The sequence below is a fragment of the Neomonachus schauinslandi genome, chromosome 6, assembly GCF_002201575.2.
Source record: "Neomonachus schauinslandi chromosome 6, ASM220157v2, whole genome shotgun sequence".
Taxonomy (NCBI): Eukaryota; Metazoa; Chordata; class Mammalia; order Carnivora; family Phocidae; genus Neomonachus; species Neomonachus schauinslandi.
This window is the reverse complement of record NC_058408.1, coordinates 129,413,178-129,428,989: the sequence shown is the minus strand read 5'-3', so window position 1 is coordinate 129,428,989 and position 15,812 is coordinate 129,413,178. Positions and strand designations below refer to the sequence as shown.

Here is a 15,812-nt window from a genome sequence, read left to right as displayed (position 1 = left end):
AGAGAGGCGAAGTCTGGCCAGCAATTTACCTTTCTCTGGAGAAAATGGAAGTTGGCCTCACTGTCTATTCCAAATTCAGGAGGGACTAACAATCCTTAATACACTCCCCAAACATTAAGACTATTAGGGCTGATCTGAAAGAGAGAGAGGGACAGAAAAAGAAGGAAGAAAAGAAAGAGAGAGAGAAGCACAAATGCCCTGGATGCTCATAGTCTATAAATTGGCAGGTCATTCATGCCTGGCCAGAGGTCAGCTGAGGACTGAAAGGGATACCTTGGGGCCAGCTGCTGGAGTTAAAGGTGCTAAAACCACTTTGGCCAGGAGGGGGCCCCAAATTTCACTCAAATTTACACATCTCTGGGCAAGAGTCCACCTATACCTCACTTTACATAGTAGTTTTCCCACCATCCTATGGCATGGAAGGGACCAGAGAGATCATCAGAGACCCAGAGAAGGGAAGTGACGTCAGTGTCACCAGGCTGGATTGTGGTCGAGCAGGACTAGAAACCAGGTTGTGTAAGCCCTGCTCTAGAGCTCTGTTCAGCTCTTCTTAGACAGCTTAGCACCTACAGGTATCTGTTGAGAGCCCAGAAATTTAAAAGGACAACTGTTTCTTGAGTGCCTGGAATGTATAGAGCCCTTGTGTTGGATGGGAGGGCGGGGCTGGCAGGTGGCCAGGTGCTATGGTGGGGGCCGGGAGGGAAAGGGTGGTGCCAGGGTCTGTGTTCACAGTCCTCCAGACCTTCCCAGGTTTCTGACTGGTTTAGACGGCACCACCTAAACACCACTAAGTTAGAGAGCAATAAAAAGATGTTGATACAGTAGCAGTTGGCTGTCACAGGCAATGTATGATTAGTAGCCAAATGAGTGGTTAGCAATGGCCATAAACTTTCTGAAAAGGAGGGAGAGTGGTACTGTGCCTTTGTTTAGCATATAACTGTTTTCAGGGCTTTCCTGTGTTTGGCTTCTTTGGGGCGGTCATGAAGACTACATGGGAGAGGAAGCAGGGTGGGCTCTGTGTACAGGGAGCTGAGGGGATTTCCAGGGAGACACACGGGGTCCCTGCCCTTGAGAGACGTCCTGCCTCGATGGGGGGTCCAGGCAGCCATGTGATGCTTGTGTGAATGGAGAATTGGAATGAGGGACTCGGGGTTCAAGGGGGAGCAACAGTCTGGATCTGCAGATGTTTGTCAGTGCACTGAGTGTGCTCTTTCAATGAACTCTTCCTGCCTGTGAAGAGGCTCCTAAGCATGCGGGGTGGGCTGGGCAGAGAAAGACTACTGGGCTGGGACTACCTGGCTCTATGGCATTGGGCGACTTGCTTAGCTTCTCTCTGTCTCAGCTTGCTCCTTCGTAAACTTAGAGGAATAAATAACTTCTCAGATCCCTTCCAGTTGGAAGATTCTTTGTTCTAAGCATCTTACGATGATCTGTTTTTGAAAAATCAGATTTTCAGGTGTCTGTCAGGTTGCATCTTTCTTTTGAGTCTTCTTTCCCTTATTTATCCTAAACTTTTATTTTATTTATGTTTATGATTATACTGTATCGTTTGAACGCACACGATGTCCTTGGATTGAAGTCATCCCCAGTTCGTAGATGCAAAATAGGGGTTTACCTACTCTTCTCCAGCAGTAGCTCCTTGAGCAGATGGTTTCAACACAGACCAACCAATGTACCTACTATGTGCCAGGCATGCTGGGGAGTTGAACAGGGGAGACACAGTCCCCTCTCCAGGGGGCCTTCGGCCGGTCTCAGTCATTTTGGGGGAGTGCCAGGCACTCAGGAAAAGTGTGCTGCACAGAAAGAAATGCCTAAAGCACTCTCGGGAGAGAGATCCATGTGAGGTTGAAATGACCCTAGCAAGAAGGGAGAGCTGTACCATTTTACACTCACAGCCTCTTGAACATACGGCTCCAGGAGGGAAGAGATTCCCCCCCCGCGCCCCCCCCCCCCCCCCCCCCGATCTAAATTACTTCTGCCCACCTAATAATGCCCAAAGACTTTGGCACCATGGAGTTGGGGTGGGTGCCGCCACTCAGCCGCTCCCTTTAATTGAGGTAATTCGGGAGCACAGGGGGGAGGTTGGCAGTACTCAAGTTGTGTGTCAAGACCGTGAATTTCAGGCAACCCTCTCGGGTCCCCTCCCTCTTCAGGAGCCTTGTACTATCACTCAGTAAACTTTACTACCACTCAATAAGCTTTGCTTTGCTGCCCACCAAAAAAATTAAAAATAAATAAACAAATAAATAAATAAATAAGCCCTGAATTTCAGAGATGTCAGGTTGCCTGGCGTCTCAGGCTGGGGAAACCAACGCCCTGTAGGCCAGCACTGAGTCACTAGGAGAGTGGAGGAGCATGGGGCCTTAGGTCTGTCCTCCTTGTGCTTAGAGTCATGTTCAGTGTGGATCCTAGTCTAGAAGAAGGAACGCAAATGGGAAGCCACTGGTGCCTCTTAGGTGAGCCCACTACTCGGACTCAAAAGGGGACCCAGGGCAAGCCAACCCCTCTCCTCTTCTTTCCTTCCAACAGCTGAACACCAGCTCTCCTCACCAGGGGCTTCTCAGACTTACTTAGCACTTCCAGAATGCCTCGAGGTCCACAGAGGAAGAGTGGCTGGGTGCCATTATGAATTCTTCTACAGTGAACCCATAATCTGTCTTGATTCATCTTCAGAGGCCCTCCCAGATTCCTAGATACCAGCCCTCCCCTTGAGGGGAGCTCAGCACTGAGGGCCTATCACAGGTGTAGCTCCCACCCCCATGGGGAACAAGTCTTGCTCAAAGCAAGTGACACCTTGTCTCCTCTCCTTCCCATCACTGAGCATCACTGCCAGATCACCTTCTCCCAGGATGCTTGTCCCAGCATCCACCAGGGTTTCCAGCATCTCTGATAGAGAAGCCCTGGGCCTAATGTCAAGATCACTCACTGCCCGGACATCCCACACTCCTTCCTCTCTCGATTTCCTTCTCCTGTGCCTGGCCCCCTCCCTTCACCCTTCCACGTGGTAGACACTGTCCTCCTCCTCTGCTGGCCTCTAGCTGGTTTGGGCTTCAGATTACACATGTTACTTCTCACTCCATCTTTTCTTTCTCCCCCTGATCATTTGCTCAACAGATTCTCAGACAGTGACTACAAGGCACCGTGCTTGGCTATCTGAAGAGTGCCAAGGAGTATAAGATAGCTTACAGCTAGTCCCTAGTCATGAGGTGCTTTCAGAGGGAATGAAGTCTGTTATGGACAAATACACACATGTCAAGACAGCTCAGGGCAAGGGCTGCTGGCCCAGAAGAGTTCAGAGGAGGATGAGTATTCCAAGGTGTTTCAAACCGCCCATCCTCCAGGGCCCAGCACAGGGACAGCCTCCTCCATGAAGCTCCCCTTACTGCTCCGAGCCTCCATTTTCTGGAGTCCTAATGCACGTTTTATTAGATACTGACTTAATAACATCCCTGTTTCTCAACTGGATTCCCTACTCTGAGGGAAGGGATAAGCATTTGTCAGTTAGATTCAGTTTTCAGTTCCACAAACATTAATTGAATTCCCTCACTCTCTCTTCTGTCTCTTAATGTCTTATAAACTAGCACAGAAGAGGTGCTTAGTCGATGCATTGTTTTTGAAATGTCAAAATCCATACCAGCTAATTATGAAAAATAAAGAACTCAAAACTATGCCCACAGGAGTTACTACTGCTCAGAGTTTGGAGTATATGGAGGAAGGAATCTTAAAAGACCATTTAGTTCAGGACCCGCATTTGACAAATGAGAACCTTAAGGTGACTCTAATACCTGTGGCATTAAGTTAAGTGATTTGCTCAAGGTCAAATATTTAGATAGTGGCATCCCTTGATGTTCTAGCATCCTTTATCAAGAAGGATGAATAGTGGGGTACTCTGTACCAAGCAAATGTGTGAATAATCTTAGACTGGTACATGGGTTCTGACAGTGCAGGGAAGAAACTGTTAATACAATAAGGTCATAAAACTCTTTGTCCCCATTTCAGATGTTTCACATTGGTCCATGGTCACAAAGCTTTATTGTGTTTGTGAAACAACAGAATTAATTGTGAAAATACTACCTCTTTAAATATTTGAAACTAGAATGAAAAAGAATAGATGAAATAGACCGGGAGGGGGTGTAAATTCAATTAAATAGTAATTGTGCTCCGAGTCCCTGGATGGACAAGTGGCCACAAGTCAGTTTTCCAGACCAGAGGGAGAAGTGGTGAGAAATCCAGAGCCTGGGGCAATGATGAACAGGGGTGTAGGTGGGGGGGGCCAATCTAGTGGATTTTCCCACCATTGGGTGGTCCCTTCCCTCCTCGCCCGCCTGGGGAGGGTCCCAGGGGAGCCCCGGGCTTAAGGCGGTGGTGTTATGCAGTCTTGTAACCTCACTGGTAAATGATGTCACAGGTTAGTTACACGGGCCCAGATCGATGGACGACTCAGGCAGTGGATCGATCACATTTCCGGGGAGAATTCACCCTTTGTGACCCGCAGGGGGGCAGGTGGTTTATCAAAAGAGGCTCTGGTTTGAAGGATTTAATGCCGGCCCTTTCCCCATTCCCGTCTCCTCCTCGGGGAGCCAGGGCAGTAACAGCGGGGTAATAAACTACTTTTCATTACAAGGATCTGGGGATATGAGTGGGAGGGGGACGTAAAGGTGGGGACAAAAAGGCACAAATCCGCTCCAAGACGGAAAGCCAGGACGGGGGCGCGCTGGGTTCACTCCCCCACGCCCCTCCTCCCTCCGAAGCCACCTCGAGTTTCTGTGCCGGGCGAAGTAGCCCAGCGCCGTGCCAGGCCGCGGGCTGCGCTCTGCGCTGGGTGGGGGCGCGCCGGCGCACCCTGGCCTGCCGGGCCGGGCTGCAGCCCCCTCCCCGCCGCCCCGAGCCCCTCCCCCGGGCCTGGAGCCCCTCCCCGCGCTCTTCCCCTCTCTCCCCTCCCCTCCCTTCCCTTCCCTGCCGGCCGGGCCCTGCCTCCGCCTCCTGCGCCCACAGCCTCAGCCAGCGCCGAGCCCCCTGGAGCCGGAGCGCGGCCAAGGGGCGCCGCCAGCCCCTCCCCAGCGCGCTGACAGCAGGCTCCGGGGCCCCCGCCCCGTCCCCTTGCCGGCGGGACACACCCCCGCCCCTCCTCCGCTCCGCCAGTTCCCGCCGGACCCACGGGGCGGCGGACGACGGAGAGAGCGGGCGGGCGAGGCGGAGAGCGGCGGCGGCGGCGGCGGCGGCGGCGGCGCGGGAGGGAAGGGGCGCGCGGCAGGCCCACGGGGAGCCGCCCGGGGCGCACGGAGCCCGCCTGGCCTCCCGGACCGTCCCCGCCCCGGGGCCGTACCTGGGAGCGCCGGGAGCCCGGGCAGCGGCGCGCCGGGCCGGAGTGGCGGGTGGCCCCGGGACCCGGGAAGCGGGGCAAGAAGAGGGAGCCCGACCGGGATGAGAAGGTGACGCCGCTGGAGGGCGCCACTCGCTTTGTGGGGGGGAAGATGCTGGCCTACTGCGTGCAAGATGCCACGGTGGTGGACGTGGAGAAGCGGAGGAACCCCTCCAAGCACTACGTGAGTACTGCCCCTACCGACCCCTGCGGGGGGTTGGCCAGAGACCCCCCCCGGCGGACCCCCCCCGGGGGGCCCCTCGCCCCACACGCTAAGTCCCGGAGCTGAGTGCCCACAGGGCAGCCCTTGGCTGTGGAGTTTCTTCGCAGGGCTGTGATCTCCAGGGAAGCCTTCTCTGTCCTTTCTCCACTCCCCCCGCCCCCCGTTTTCTTTTTTTGGCATTGGAATTGGCAAGTGGCTGCCCTTGTCTGTTACAACGGTGAAGTCATCTGTCTGCCGGAGCTTTGATGGATGGTGGGGGGAGCTTTCGTCAAACCCTCGCTGAGAAGCTCGGTTGGGAAAGAGCATCTCCCTGGCCCTCCCTGGGGGCTTGAGTCGCTCACGCTGACACGGACCGTGATGCTTTCAGAGGCTCGCCCAGGGGAAGGAAGCCTGGCGTTGTGCTCCCACGTTTGCCCTGGGCTCTGCCTCCCTAGGCCTGGATCTGCGGGCCGAGGGAAGCCGCCGCGCCCCCTGCCCCACCTCCACCCTCAGCCCCGAGCTTTGGTTTCCTTCTTAAAGTCATTGTGTTCGTCGGTGTGAGGAGAATTGTGGCTTTTCCTTTTATCCCTTCTCTGGACGTGACCCTTAACCGGGTTCATTTCCTCTTAAGTGATGCTCCGTCTCCAGACACGAGGAGGCAAATGTTTGCTGTGGTCTCCAAGGAACGGCCGGCTGCCCCTCCCCCTTCCCTCCCCACAATTAATGAGAAGGGGCTAAGGTTGATTGAGCTGAGCTCCGGGGTCTGTGTGACGCGTCCCCCTTTCATCTCAGCCGGTCCTGTCTTCCCATCCTTGGCACCTTAGGAAGTAAACATGGTGTCCTTAATGGCTGAGGACGCCTGTCTGAACCGCTTTGCTCCTGTACTTGAGATAGAAGAGACAGCCAGGCACCCAGAGCAGAAGGACTGCATCTTGTTTGCAAATTAGGCACTTAAAGGAGTATTTAGAATGCTCAAAGCATTAATTTAAACAATTAAAACATCTTGTAGGTTGCTGCCCTAGACTGCCCATTGATCTCTGAGAAATGCCTTTCATTTCCCTGTTGGAAGAGGGCTGGGGTTTGTGCCAACGTCAGCCTCAGGCTACTCTTTCTGTCTTTATCACCAATAGCTCTGAACTTTGGGTTTGTTTTTTGTTTTGTTTGTTTTGTTTGTTTTGTTTGTTTGGAGTGGAGTATATGGGCCTGGGCTCAGACTGGAGAGGAAGTAAGCTAAGGAGTCTGGTTCCTGGACCAGACAGAGAGGTGGGTGCCCATGGGAGAGTTGTTCCTTTTGTGTTACCTGGCTCAGCAAGCAAGCACCTTCAATTCAAGAAAGCTGCCATTTCAAGAAAGCTCCTTTTGGAGGACTTGGGCCAGTGTGTGGTCACCCTACTCCAGGTACAGATGTCCCTTTGCACATCCCAGCACTTAGTATCAAGTCGGCCTTCCTAACCGTTTTGCTCAAATGTCACAAGCTAAGTTTTAGGGGTTCTGTTTTCTAGTTCTCAGTTAAGCCTGGCCCTATGTTCAACAGATGGCACTCTCCGCTGGGACCCAGGCAGCTGTTTTCTCCCTGCTCTTGATTTTAGGTGAAACTGCACATCTTAGCTGTGACCAGTGATGCCCGAGATTACAAGGTAGGGTACGCTGGCAACAAGCCAGAAATGTTGCTAAAGCAACTGGGAACCCACTGCAGACAGTACGGAAAGGTGGTTAGCTGTGGGGCTCTGAGGCAGAGGGTCAGCCACTAGCTAGCTTTGGGACTTTGGGCAGGTTATTTAAGCTCTGTGGGATTCAGGGTTCCTCATTGTTGAGGGGGGGATGATAAGAGTACCTATGTCATAGGGTTGTCTGGAGAATTAAGTGAGATCATCCATGAACAGCACTTAGCACAGTTCCCAGCGTATTAACAGGCACTCACTAAATGGTATCTTATTGTTGGTGAGATTCTGACTAAGAAAGCACTTTTGGAAAGCAGCTATTAATGGTCTGGCAAGAAAGAAAGAAAGATTTCGGGTTTTAAGATTGACAATAACTTGTTCTATGTGAGAAACACAAAAGAAGTCCTGTCTAATTCCCTTGAAATGATCATTTCCTCCCTTTTTATGGACAGTGTTTCCCAGGACATCTCTGCTTCCCATGTAAGAATCGACATTATGTTTGGGGCAGGGAGTGATGTCACTGAACAGCTGGGGCCATGCAGAGCTCTAAACTAAGGTTGTGGAAAACAATTAAAGGAGAAAGTGTTACATGTTGTAGAATTGTGGAGCTGGCAGGACTCCTCAGGCTCAACCCCTCATTTTACAGATGGGGAAACTGAAAACCAGAAGGGGTAAAGTCACTTGCAACACAGCTCTTAATAGCACCTGGGTTTGCCTGGCCTTTTGCCCATGGTGTGGGTTTTGTTCATCAAAGTACCCTAAGTCTGGTTGCAGTTGATCTGGTGGATATCTGGTGATCGTCAGAGGTTCCTACATATTTGGGGCATCAATGGGACATAATATAAGGAGAGGGGGCCCCATAATAGAAAGTGTCAGCAGGGCTCAGAGGGGCAGGAGGAGCAGGTTGGGGGAGCTTGCGCCTCTGAAGCTTAGGATCTCCTCCTCTCTTGGCCCTTGCACGGTGGACGCCACACACCAGAAGGTCAAGTGTTCTGGGTAAGGTACTCTGGTGCACCCAAGTCACAGATGTTCTGGAAGCCCTCTGCGCTGGAGAAGCATGCCCCCTTCCCGCCTCTCCTCCACTGACGGTGAATTCTTAGTCTGTGGTTTGGCAAATTGCAGAGCAGAGAGGTTTTATGGGATGTGCACGTTAGCTGGAGCTGGCTGACGGGAGGCCTGGGGCCCAAGCAGGAGGGGCTCTGCTGGCTCCAGAACACTGGGAACACACTGCGAAGTTTTTCTCAGGACATCCAGCAAAGGGTGTGCTTGTCTCCAGGACGAGGGGCGCTGCCTGAACACCAAGCGTCTGTTTATGAAAGATGGGCAAGTGGCTTCTATCATTTGGATGGTGCTGTCAGCCCTTGCTTCCTTCCTCTCTGCCGAGCCCCTGCTTGGGTGGGGCTTGGGGAAAGTGGGCACCTGCTGCTTAGGCCAGGCTTCCTGGCCTGGAGTTGGGTTCCTCTCTCAGCTCTTACGAGCTGCGCCTGGCTGGGGAGACCTTAGGTAAAGTGGCTTTGGCCTCAGGCTACTTGTCTTTCAAATGGTCCTGAAATGCTGGATGCAACCTGCAGATAACTTCATTTCAAAGTCTTCCATAAGGCTCCTAGTGCAGGTTTACCATAATTCTTTGCACTCACACGCGTGTGTGGGCGTCTGTCGAGTCCTTCGGTGGTGGAGAGAAGTTCGTTTCTCTAGAACAAACAGATTGTTTGTTTGGATTTGGGAGGCATTGTGCTTTTAGAGTGGTTTCCTTTCCTGATTATTTCAGACAAGTATCAGTCATGAATGTTCTGATCCTCTCCAGGACTCTTTAGGGAATGTAAATAATAGCCAGTGTTAGTAGTTGGTGCGTTGGTGGTGGCACGTGCTTAACATGTGTGATTTCGTGGATTGTGACAGTTCATTGAATGTACCCTAATGCACCCTAACCCAGGGTAGGTTCTGTGAGTTCTTTAGACAGTTGGGTGAACTTGGAGAGGTTGGAGATTGCCCAGAGTCTCCCAGTTAGGACAAGGCAGATCTTCATAAACTCAGGTTAGCTTGCCTCCCAAGGAGGATATGAATCTAAAACGGGGCCCTTTCATCAACTTGAGTCAGGGTGGGGAGGCCAGGCTCAGGCTTGCTTGTCCTCGTGAGAGCAGTGCGGGGTGTCCTGGAGGACCGCCTCACTGTATGGGACGTTCACCTCATACTACGGAGGTGAGTTTGTGAAGGCAGTGGAGGGCGAGCACAGTGAGGCGGGGAGAATGGAGCAGATCCAGGATGATGGCTGGTCCCCGCTATTACGGGAGGTGATAATTTAAGAATCAACACTGTGGAAATAGTACATTCTCCTGTGTGTTTAGATCATCGAAGAATTTGGTCTTGGTCCTGGGAGTACATTTTTAGGAATTGGCTCCAGACCCATTCATTTCTCTGCCCTTCAGTTTTTCTCTGAGCCCTTAGAGTGTGGATCCAGCATTACGGGAGGAAGGACATGCAGCTGCAGAAAAGGCCTTGTCGGGGCCGGTTCCATTCCCGAAAGAGGATTGTGGGGCAGATCAGGGTTCGAATCCAGCCTCTGGCCCTTCCTGGCTGTGCCACCCTGGGGCCGGCCACTTTGGGCCTCAGTTTCCTCACTCGTAACCTCACAGGACTTTTGGAAAATTGAGATAATTTCAGGTAGAGTGTTCTACTTAGTATCTGGCCCCTATCAAGGACGTTCAGGGTACACTAGTTTCCATCTGCTGTTCCTTCCATCTGGCGATCACCAGAACGCTAGAGTTCGCTTAGGACCTGGTAGGTGAAGCTGAGAGAAAAGGAAAGGCTGAGGCGAAAAGGAAGGACCAGCTGCTCATAGTGGGATGGGAAATTGGGCGACATGCCCCGTGGAAAACACCCAACACACAAGAGAAACAGATAAACAAGGAACAGCTGTTCAGACCTGGTGGGCTTCCTGGAGCCGATCTAGTGGGGCCTGCCTGGTAAGCTGGGCAGGAGAAGGGAAGGGACTTGGGTTGAGGGAGAGGAGTAAAGAGGTGGTTCAGTAAGGGCAAGGTCACAATAGGACGCTAGCCCCAAGGTCAGTGCCGCACATGGGTTAGCGCTCCTGCCTGCTCTCTTTTTCTCTCTTTGTCTCTCTCTGTCTCTCCCTCTGACACACACACACGCACAAGAACAGTTTCTTCTCCTTCCAAGGAGGCAAGTGATCCAGGGGTGATTCACAGGTCTGACAAAGCTTCCTGCTCATGGAAAACCAACCACATCCTACTGGCCGTTGGAACAGGGAGCACAACCAGCCATGTATCACGACCCTTTTGGGAGCTGAGTGAGGGTTTGGGGGGGACAAATCAGGATTGCAGTCACCGTGTGTGGTGGCAGGCAGAGGGGAGGTGAAGGGAAGGGAAAAATAAGCCTATTTGATGTCATAGGAGACTGATTCCAGCTCCAGAAATATAAGTGCCAGCCACTGCATTTTCCAAAGAGATATTCCGGGGCCAGCAGAGGCCACGAATTAGAGGAGTGTTGGGACTTTGGGATCGCACAGCAGTCCCCTGGAAATTGCCTTCTAATTTCCTCAGCCTGAGTCACTGACCAGACCAGTTCTTGGCCAGAAAAAAAGTCAAAGAGGCAACTCTGTTCCCTTTTGCCTCCTAATTAAACAAAATCAAACATATATGTACAGTAGTCACACTTACTCCTCTTGAGTTCTGAGAATCCAGGAAAGGGATAATGGTTTAGGACAGGGATCCAGGGAACAGGAAGGACAAGGGGTGTGTGTGGGAAATGAGGTGGAGCTCTGGCTTTGGAAATAGGTTCTGAGCCAGGGCCAGGGCCAGAGGTGTTCTCTGCCATGGCAATTGCCAAAAATAATGGAAGCGTCCAGTAGGGTGATGAGCATTTCAAGAGGTGATTCCCAGAGCTACATGTGACTGTTCGCCGGGGCCAGGCTTTTGCTGCCTGTAGCAGAGTCAGTCACAGGAAAGCAGGTGAGTGGAGAGGTCAAGTGCCTGGACATGGGCACAGGAGGGCCGGAGGGCAAACCGCAGGAAGGCCCCTTTCGCGCCCCCAGTAACTGCTAGGTGAGGCACTTTGGCAAGTGCTGAGCAGAGTCCAGTGAGGGTGTCAAGATGCACGGTGAGGAGAGAAGGGGAAGAATCAATATGTGAGGACCTACTATGTGCCCGGCAGTGTGGAAGGTACCTTTCAGACGGCCTTTTCTTTGAGCTACATAGCAACCGTGTGAGGTAGGGAGGTGTTCTCATCCCCACTTTGCAGATGTAGAGATTGAGGCTCAGGGTGTTTTTGTGACTCTCAGAGTAATTGGCAAGGCTGGGATTCTTACCCTGGTCTCTGACACGGAAGTCTGTGAGCTTGCGGCTCTCTTCCCCATCAGAGCTGGGTCCGTGAGAGAGGGGGATGAAAATAACCGAGAGCGGGTAGTTCCCCCTGAGAGGGTGACATGCACGTCTGGAAGGCTGCGTTGCAGGAGAGCACGTGGGCTCTGCTGTCCCTGGGCTGGCAGCCTGTCTCCACCACTGGCTACCATGGGGCCCAGCACAAGCTGCCCCTTTCTCCGCAGCTCAGGTTCCTCAAACAAAAAATGTGGGGAAACTAGGACCTAGCTCATAGGGTTGTGGTGATGATTAAGTGAATTAGTAAGGGTAAAGAGCTTAGAACAGTACCCGGTGTGTGTGAAGCACAACATAGGTATTTGCTTTAATAATAATTAAGTCCTAAAGCTTTTCAGGAGAGGGAGTGCTCTCTGTGAACTGGGGTTTTCAGGGAAGACCGGCTGGGGAAGGCAGGCTCACGATGGGCTTTGAGGAGGACTTAGGATTTGGCTGGGAAGGAGTAGGATTTAGGTGGGAAAAGAGGGGAAAGAAGGGCATTCCAAGAAAGGAAAAAGCCAAGGTGCTGGAGGTGGACCAGGCAAGGAAAATGTGGGCAAAACCCATGTGGGGGAGAAGGATGAGGAGGAAGGTCGGGGCCAGCTTCTGAGAGCCTCAAATACTGGGGGAGGTAATTGAGTTTATTGTGTAGACTGCTAGCCAGTAATCTTTGGGAGAATCCTCTTCCCCCAAGGATTGTGGGGGGGAGGGGAAGCTGACTGTCCCTGTGGGGTCCTTCTGGTGGGTCCCAGAGCTGGGGTTGTTCTTGCAGCAGTGGCTGGAACAGAGGTAAGAACTGGAGCCCTTTCTCTAGCTCTGCAGTGGGGACTCTAGTGGGCAGGCCAGAGCCCAGCCCTCTTTGTTTATAGCTCTTACGCAGAGGGGTCAGGCAGTCTCATAAAAGTTGATTGCCCCCCAGATGTCTTGCGGGGGGAAGGGTGGTGGAGGAGGAGACGAGGGAGCAGCATGGAGTGCAGCGTGGAGAGCTGCGGGTGGCTTAGGGCGTCACCCGTGGAGGGCCCTGGCCTGTGGGCCGGTGTGTCGCAGTGGTGTGCTCTCTGGGGTAATTTCCGTCTGCATTCCCCAGCATTGCCGTGGACGCACCCCAGGGGCACGAGAGGGGAAACACCTAATTTTTTGTTGTTAAGTAACTTTTAGCATTTTCTTTTCTTTTTATTTATTCTTTTTTTCAGTTACACTCTACCCCCAACGTGGGGCTTGAACCCACAACCCCGAGATCAAGAGTCTCTCACTTCACTGATTGAGCTGGCCGGCTGCCCCAGGAAACCCCCATCCTTGTAGGGCCTGGGGGCTAGTCCTAAACAGCTTGCTGGGAGCCTAGGTTGTCACCCCAAACATTCACACTAATGTTGCCTTTGACTTCAACATCTCTTTGGTTTTATTTTTATGTTTATTTACTTATTTTTTAAGATTTTATTTATTTTTTGACAAAGAGAGAGACAGCGAGAGGGAACACAAGCAGAGGGGAGTGGGAGAGGGAGATGGAGAAGCAAGCTTCCCGCGGAGCAGGGAGCCCGATGCGGGGCTCAATCCCAGGACCCCGGGACCATGATCTGAGCCGCAGAGACCTAACGACTGAGCCACCCAGGCGCCCTGGTTTTAGTTTTCAATACGATGCTTCAAACCGCCTTTTGATTTAAACCTCCGCCACACTGCCAGATATTCCAGTAAGCCTGATTCTTTAGGGGGAATGTAATAATAAATATAACAGCTAACATTTCTGAATGTTTTCTACGTGCTAAGAGTTTTACATGGAAACTCAAAACAGCCCCCCCAAATGCTGGCACCCACGTCGTACTGGTGAGGACGCTGAGGCCCAGAGAGCTTAAATAAATTGCCAAACACCATGCAGCTAATAAGCTGCATATGGAGAGGAGCCCACTGGCTCCAAAAGCTGCCCTGTCCCCACAGCCCCTCACGGCCCCTTAATCCCATGTTATACCAGGGGTGACCCGGCCCCAAGGAGATCCCACCTGAGGCCTGGCTGGTTGACTTCTGCAGATGTGAGAACTTCCACAGATGTGAGAACTTCCACATGTCCCCTCCCCCTTCTAGATCTCCAGTTGCCCATCTAGAAAATGGGGTGATTGCTTCCTTTCTGGCCCGCCTTGCAGAGGGGAGGGTGGGTGTGACAGTTGTGTGGGGAAGGGCTGGGCCCAGGAAAAAAAAAAGCTGTGGGGAGGGTCCCAAGTTATCCTCAATCGGGCTTCTTACTCGAGTGGGGCTAGGGATGCTTTGCAAAGGGGAGCTGTTCCTGACCTCTGGGGAATTTTCATACAAGGTTTCCCGCCCATGCTACCTCCCCTGAGAAGCCTGGTAGCCAGGGTGGACTAGGTTAACCATAGGCCCTCACTGAAGACATCTTCTAGAAAACCGCCTCTGGGAACTACACTTTGCTTCTTTCCACGCCTGTCCTTTTTGTGAATGGGAAGAGACAACTATTTCCAGTCACATCTCCCCCTGCTGTTACCTGAGGGGAGGAAGTGACCTCAGGCGCTGAGTTAGCAAACGGGAAACAGCTGGGTGTTCTGCTCCTCCACTTGGCTCTTTCTCTGGCCCGTTGCTGTCATTTCCCTTTGGCTGGTGAGGAAGCCACCCTCCCCAAGCCTGGGTGGAGGGACGTGGTGGGGTGGGGACAGAGTCCCTTCCTCTCTGTGTGTCAGTGCAGCATAAATTGTGCATGTGGGGCCCTCCAGTCGGTCTCTGGGATCCCTGGAGCCTGGTGGAAATCGATCACTCAACTCTGGGGAGAGAGGGGTGGGGTATAGTGAACTTGCAGGGTGTGCTGGGTGGGGTACGGGGTCGAGTAGGCGTGGGCCTGCCCTTTGGCCTATCCCTAGTGGTCCCTGGTAGGGAGCCCTCACTGTTCCTTTTTTCCGGGGAATATTCTCACTTGGTAATAAAGTAGACCTTGGCTTCTAATTCGTGGACATCATCATCCTACACCTACCACCCACAGAATTCCTGTTTTATGCCAGGCACTGCTAGGCATTTTACTTATAATCTCTGGTCCCCACACCAGCCCTGAAGGCATGCGTTTTTAACCCCATATTACTCATATGGAAATCGAGGCGCAGAAAGTTTAGGTTGCATTGTTCGTCGCGCACAAAGCCAGGTGTGTTGGACCCCCTGCCCCGGCCTGGGCCTGCTTCACGCTGTCACCGTGCTTTACACACTTGGTCCCTCTCCAGGGCTGCCCCAGGGGTAGCGGGGGCTTCTGCTGCCCGGACATGTTGTCCTTCATGCAGAAGCGATCTTTGTGGAGAAAGCCTGCCTTGCTGCTTTTGCCCACCTAAGGGTTCTGAGCGCGAAGGGATTGTCCCTGGTGTTTGAAGTGGTTGCTTTGGAAAGTCTTTCATGGTAGGCCCCATTCCGACCCAGCTTTATTCTGTTTCCTGATGGCCCAGACCCAAAGGGCTATTTTAAGGGCCTTGCCTGTGTGGGAGAATTTCTCTTTGTAACAACAGAGAAGGCAGCCTCGCCGGCCTGGCACGGTGCTGGCGGCGAGACTCCGAGAGAGTGAAACTCTTTCCTGAATTCTCTCTCCTGGGCTGGAATCGATTCAGTGAGCACTCAGCACGGTGCCCAGCACCTGGGAGGGACACGGTCACTTGGCAGGGAGGGCAGGGGTTCCAGAGGTGACCACCCAGGGATTTCTGCTGCCCTGAGCCCCAGCGGATTGGCAAACAGGTCCTTCTGTCAGAGTTAAGGTCTGTCATAGAACAGTGTCTGAACTTTGGTTCAAGCCGGGATTAATCATTTGCTTCAGTCATCACTCATTGGCAGCCGGAGAAGGGCAGCCTCCTCTCCCCACGGTTTCTGGACGTCGCGGCTCCCAGGCAGGGGAAGTAGGGAAGTTGAGTCAGAGAGTGTGTGTGAGTGGAGCCCTTTCTAGGTGCAGGTCCTGGGCCAGGGCTTCTCGCCCACTGTGTCCTTTAATCCGCACCCACCGTGAGCCCTGGCCCTGTTTTGTAGACAAGGCCAGCAAGGCTCAGAGAGGTGCTGCATCTTGCTCTCTCTCACACAGCAGTCAACGAGGTTTGAGCCCAGATCTCTGCAGCAAACAGAGCCTACGATGGGGGGGGTGGGGGGCTGGTTGCTGAGCTCCCTGGAGATTTGACGGGTTGCCTCCAGAGGCCGGGTAGCTAGTTGGGAGTTCTCTTTTTGCTCCTGCTGCCAGCTGGAGGCATCCGTAC

General features: G+C 52.9%; 1 protein-coding gene across 1 annotated transcript in view; it reads left to right on the top strand.

Annotated features, from left to right (window-relative positions):
* The first annotated feature begins 5,236 nt into the window (after window positions 1-5,236).
* SH3PXD2A (SH3 and PX domains 2A) overlaps window positions 5,237-15,812 on the top strand; it is a 237,123-nt gene continuing 226,547 nt past the window's right edge. The window contains 1 exon segment of the mRNA XM_044916140.1: window positions 5,237-5,546. Coding sequence (XP_044772075.1) covers window positions 5,475-5,546 — 72 coding nt within the window. The 5' untranslated portion in view covers window positions 5,237-5,474.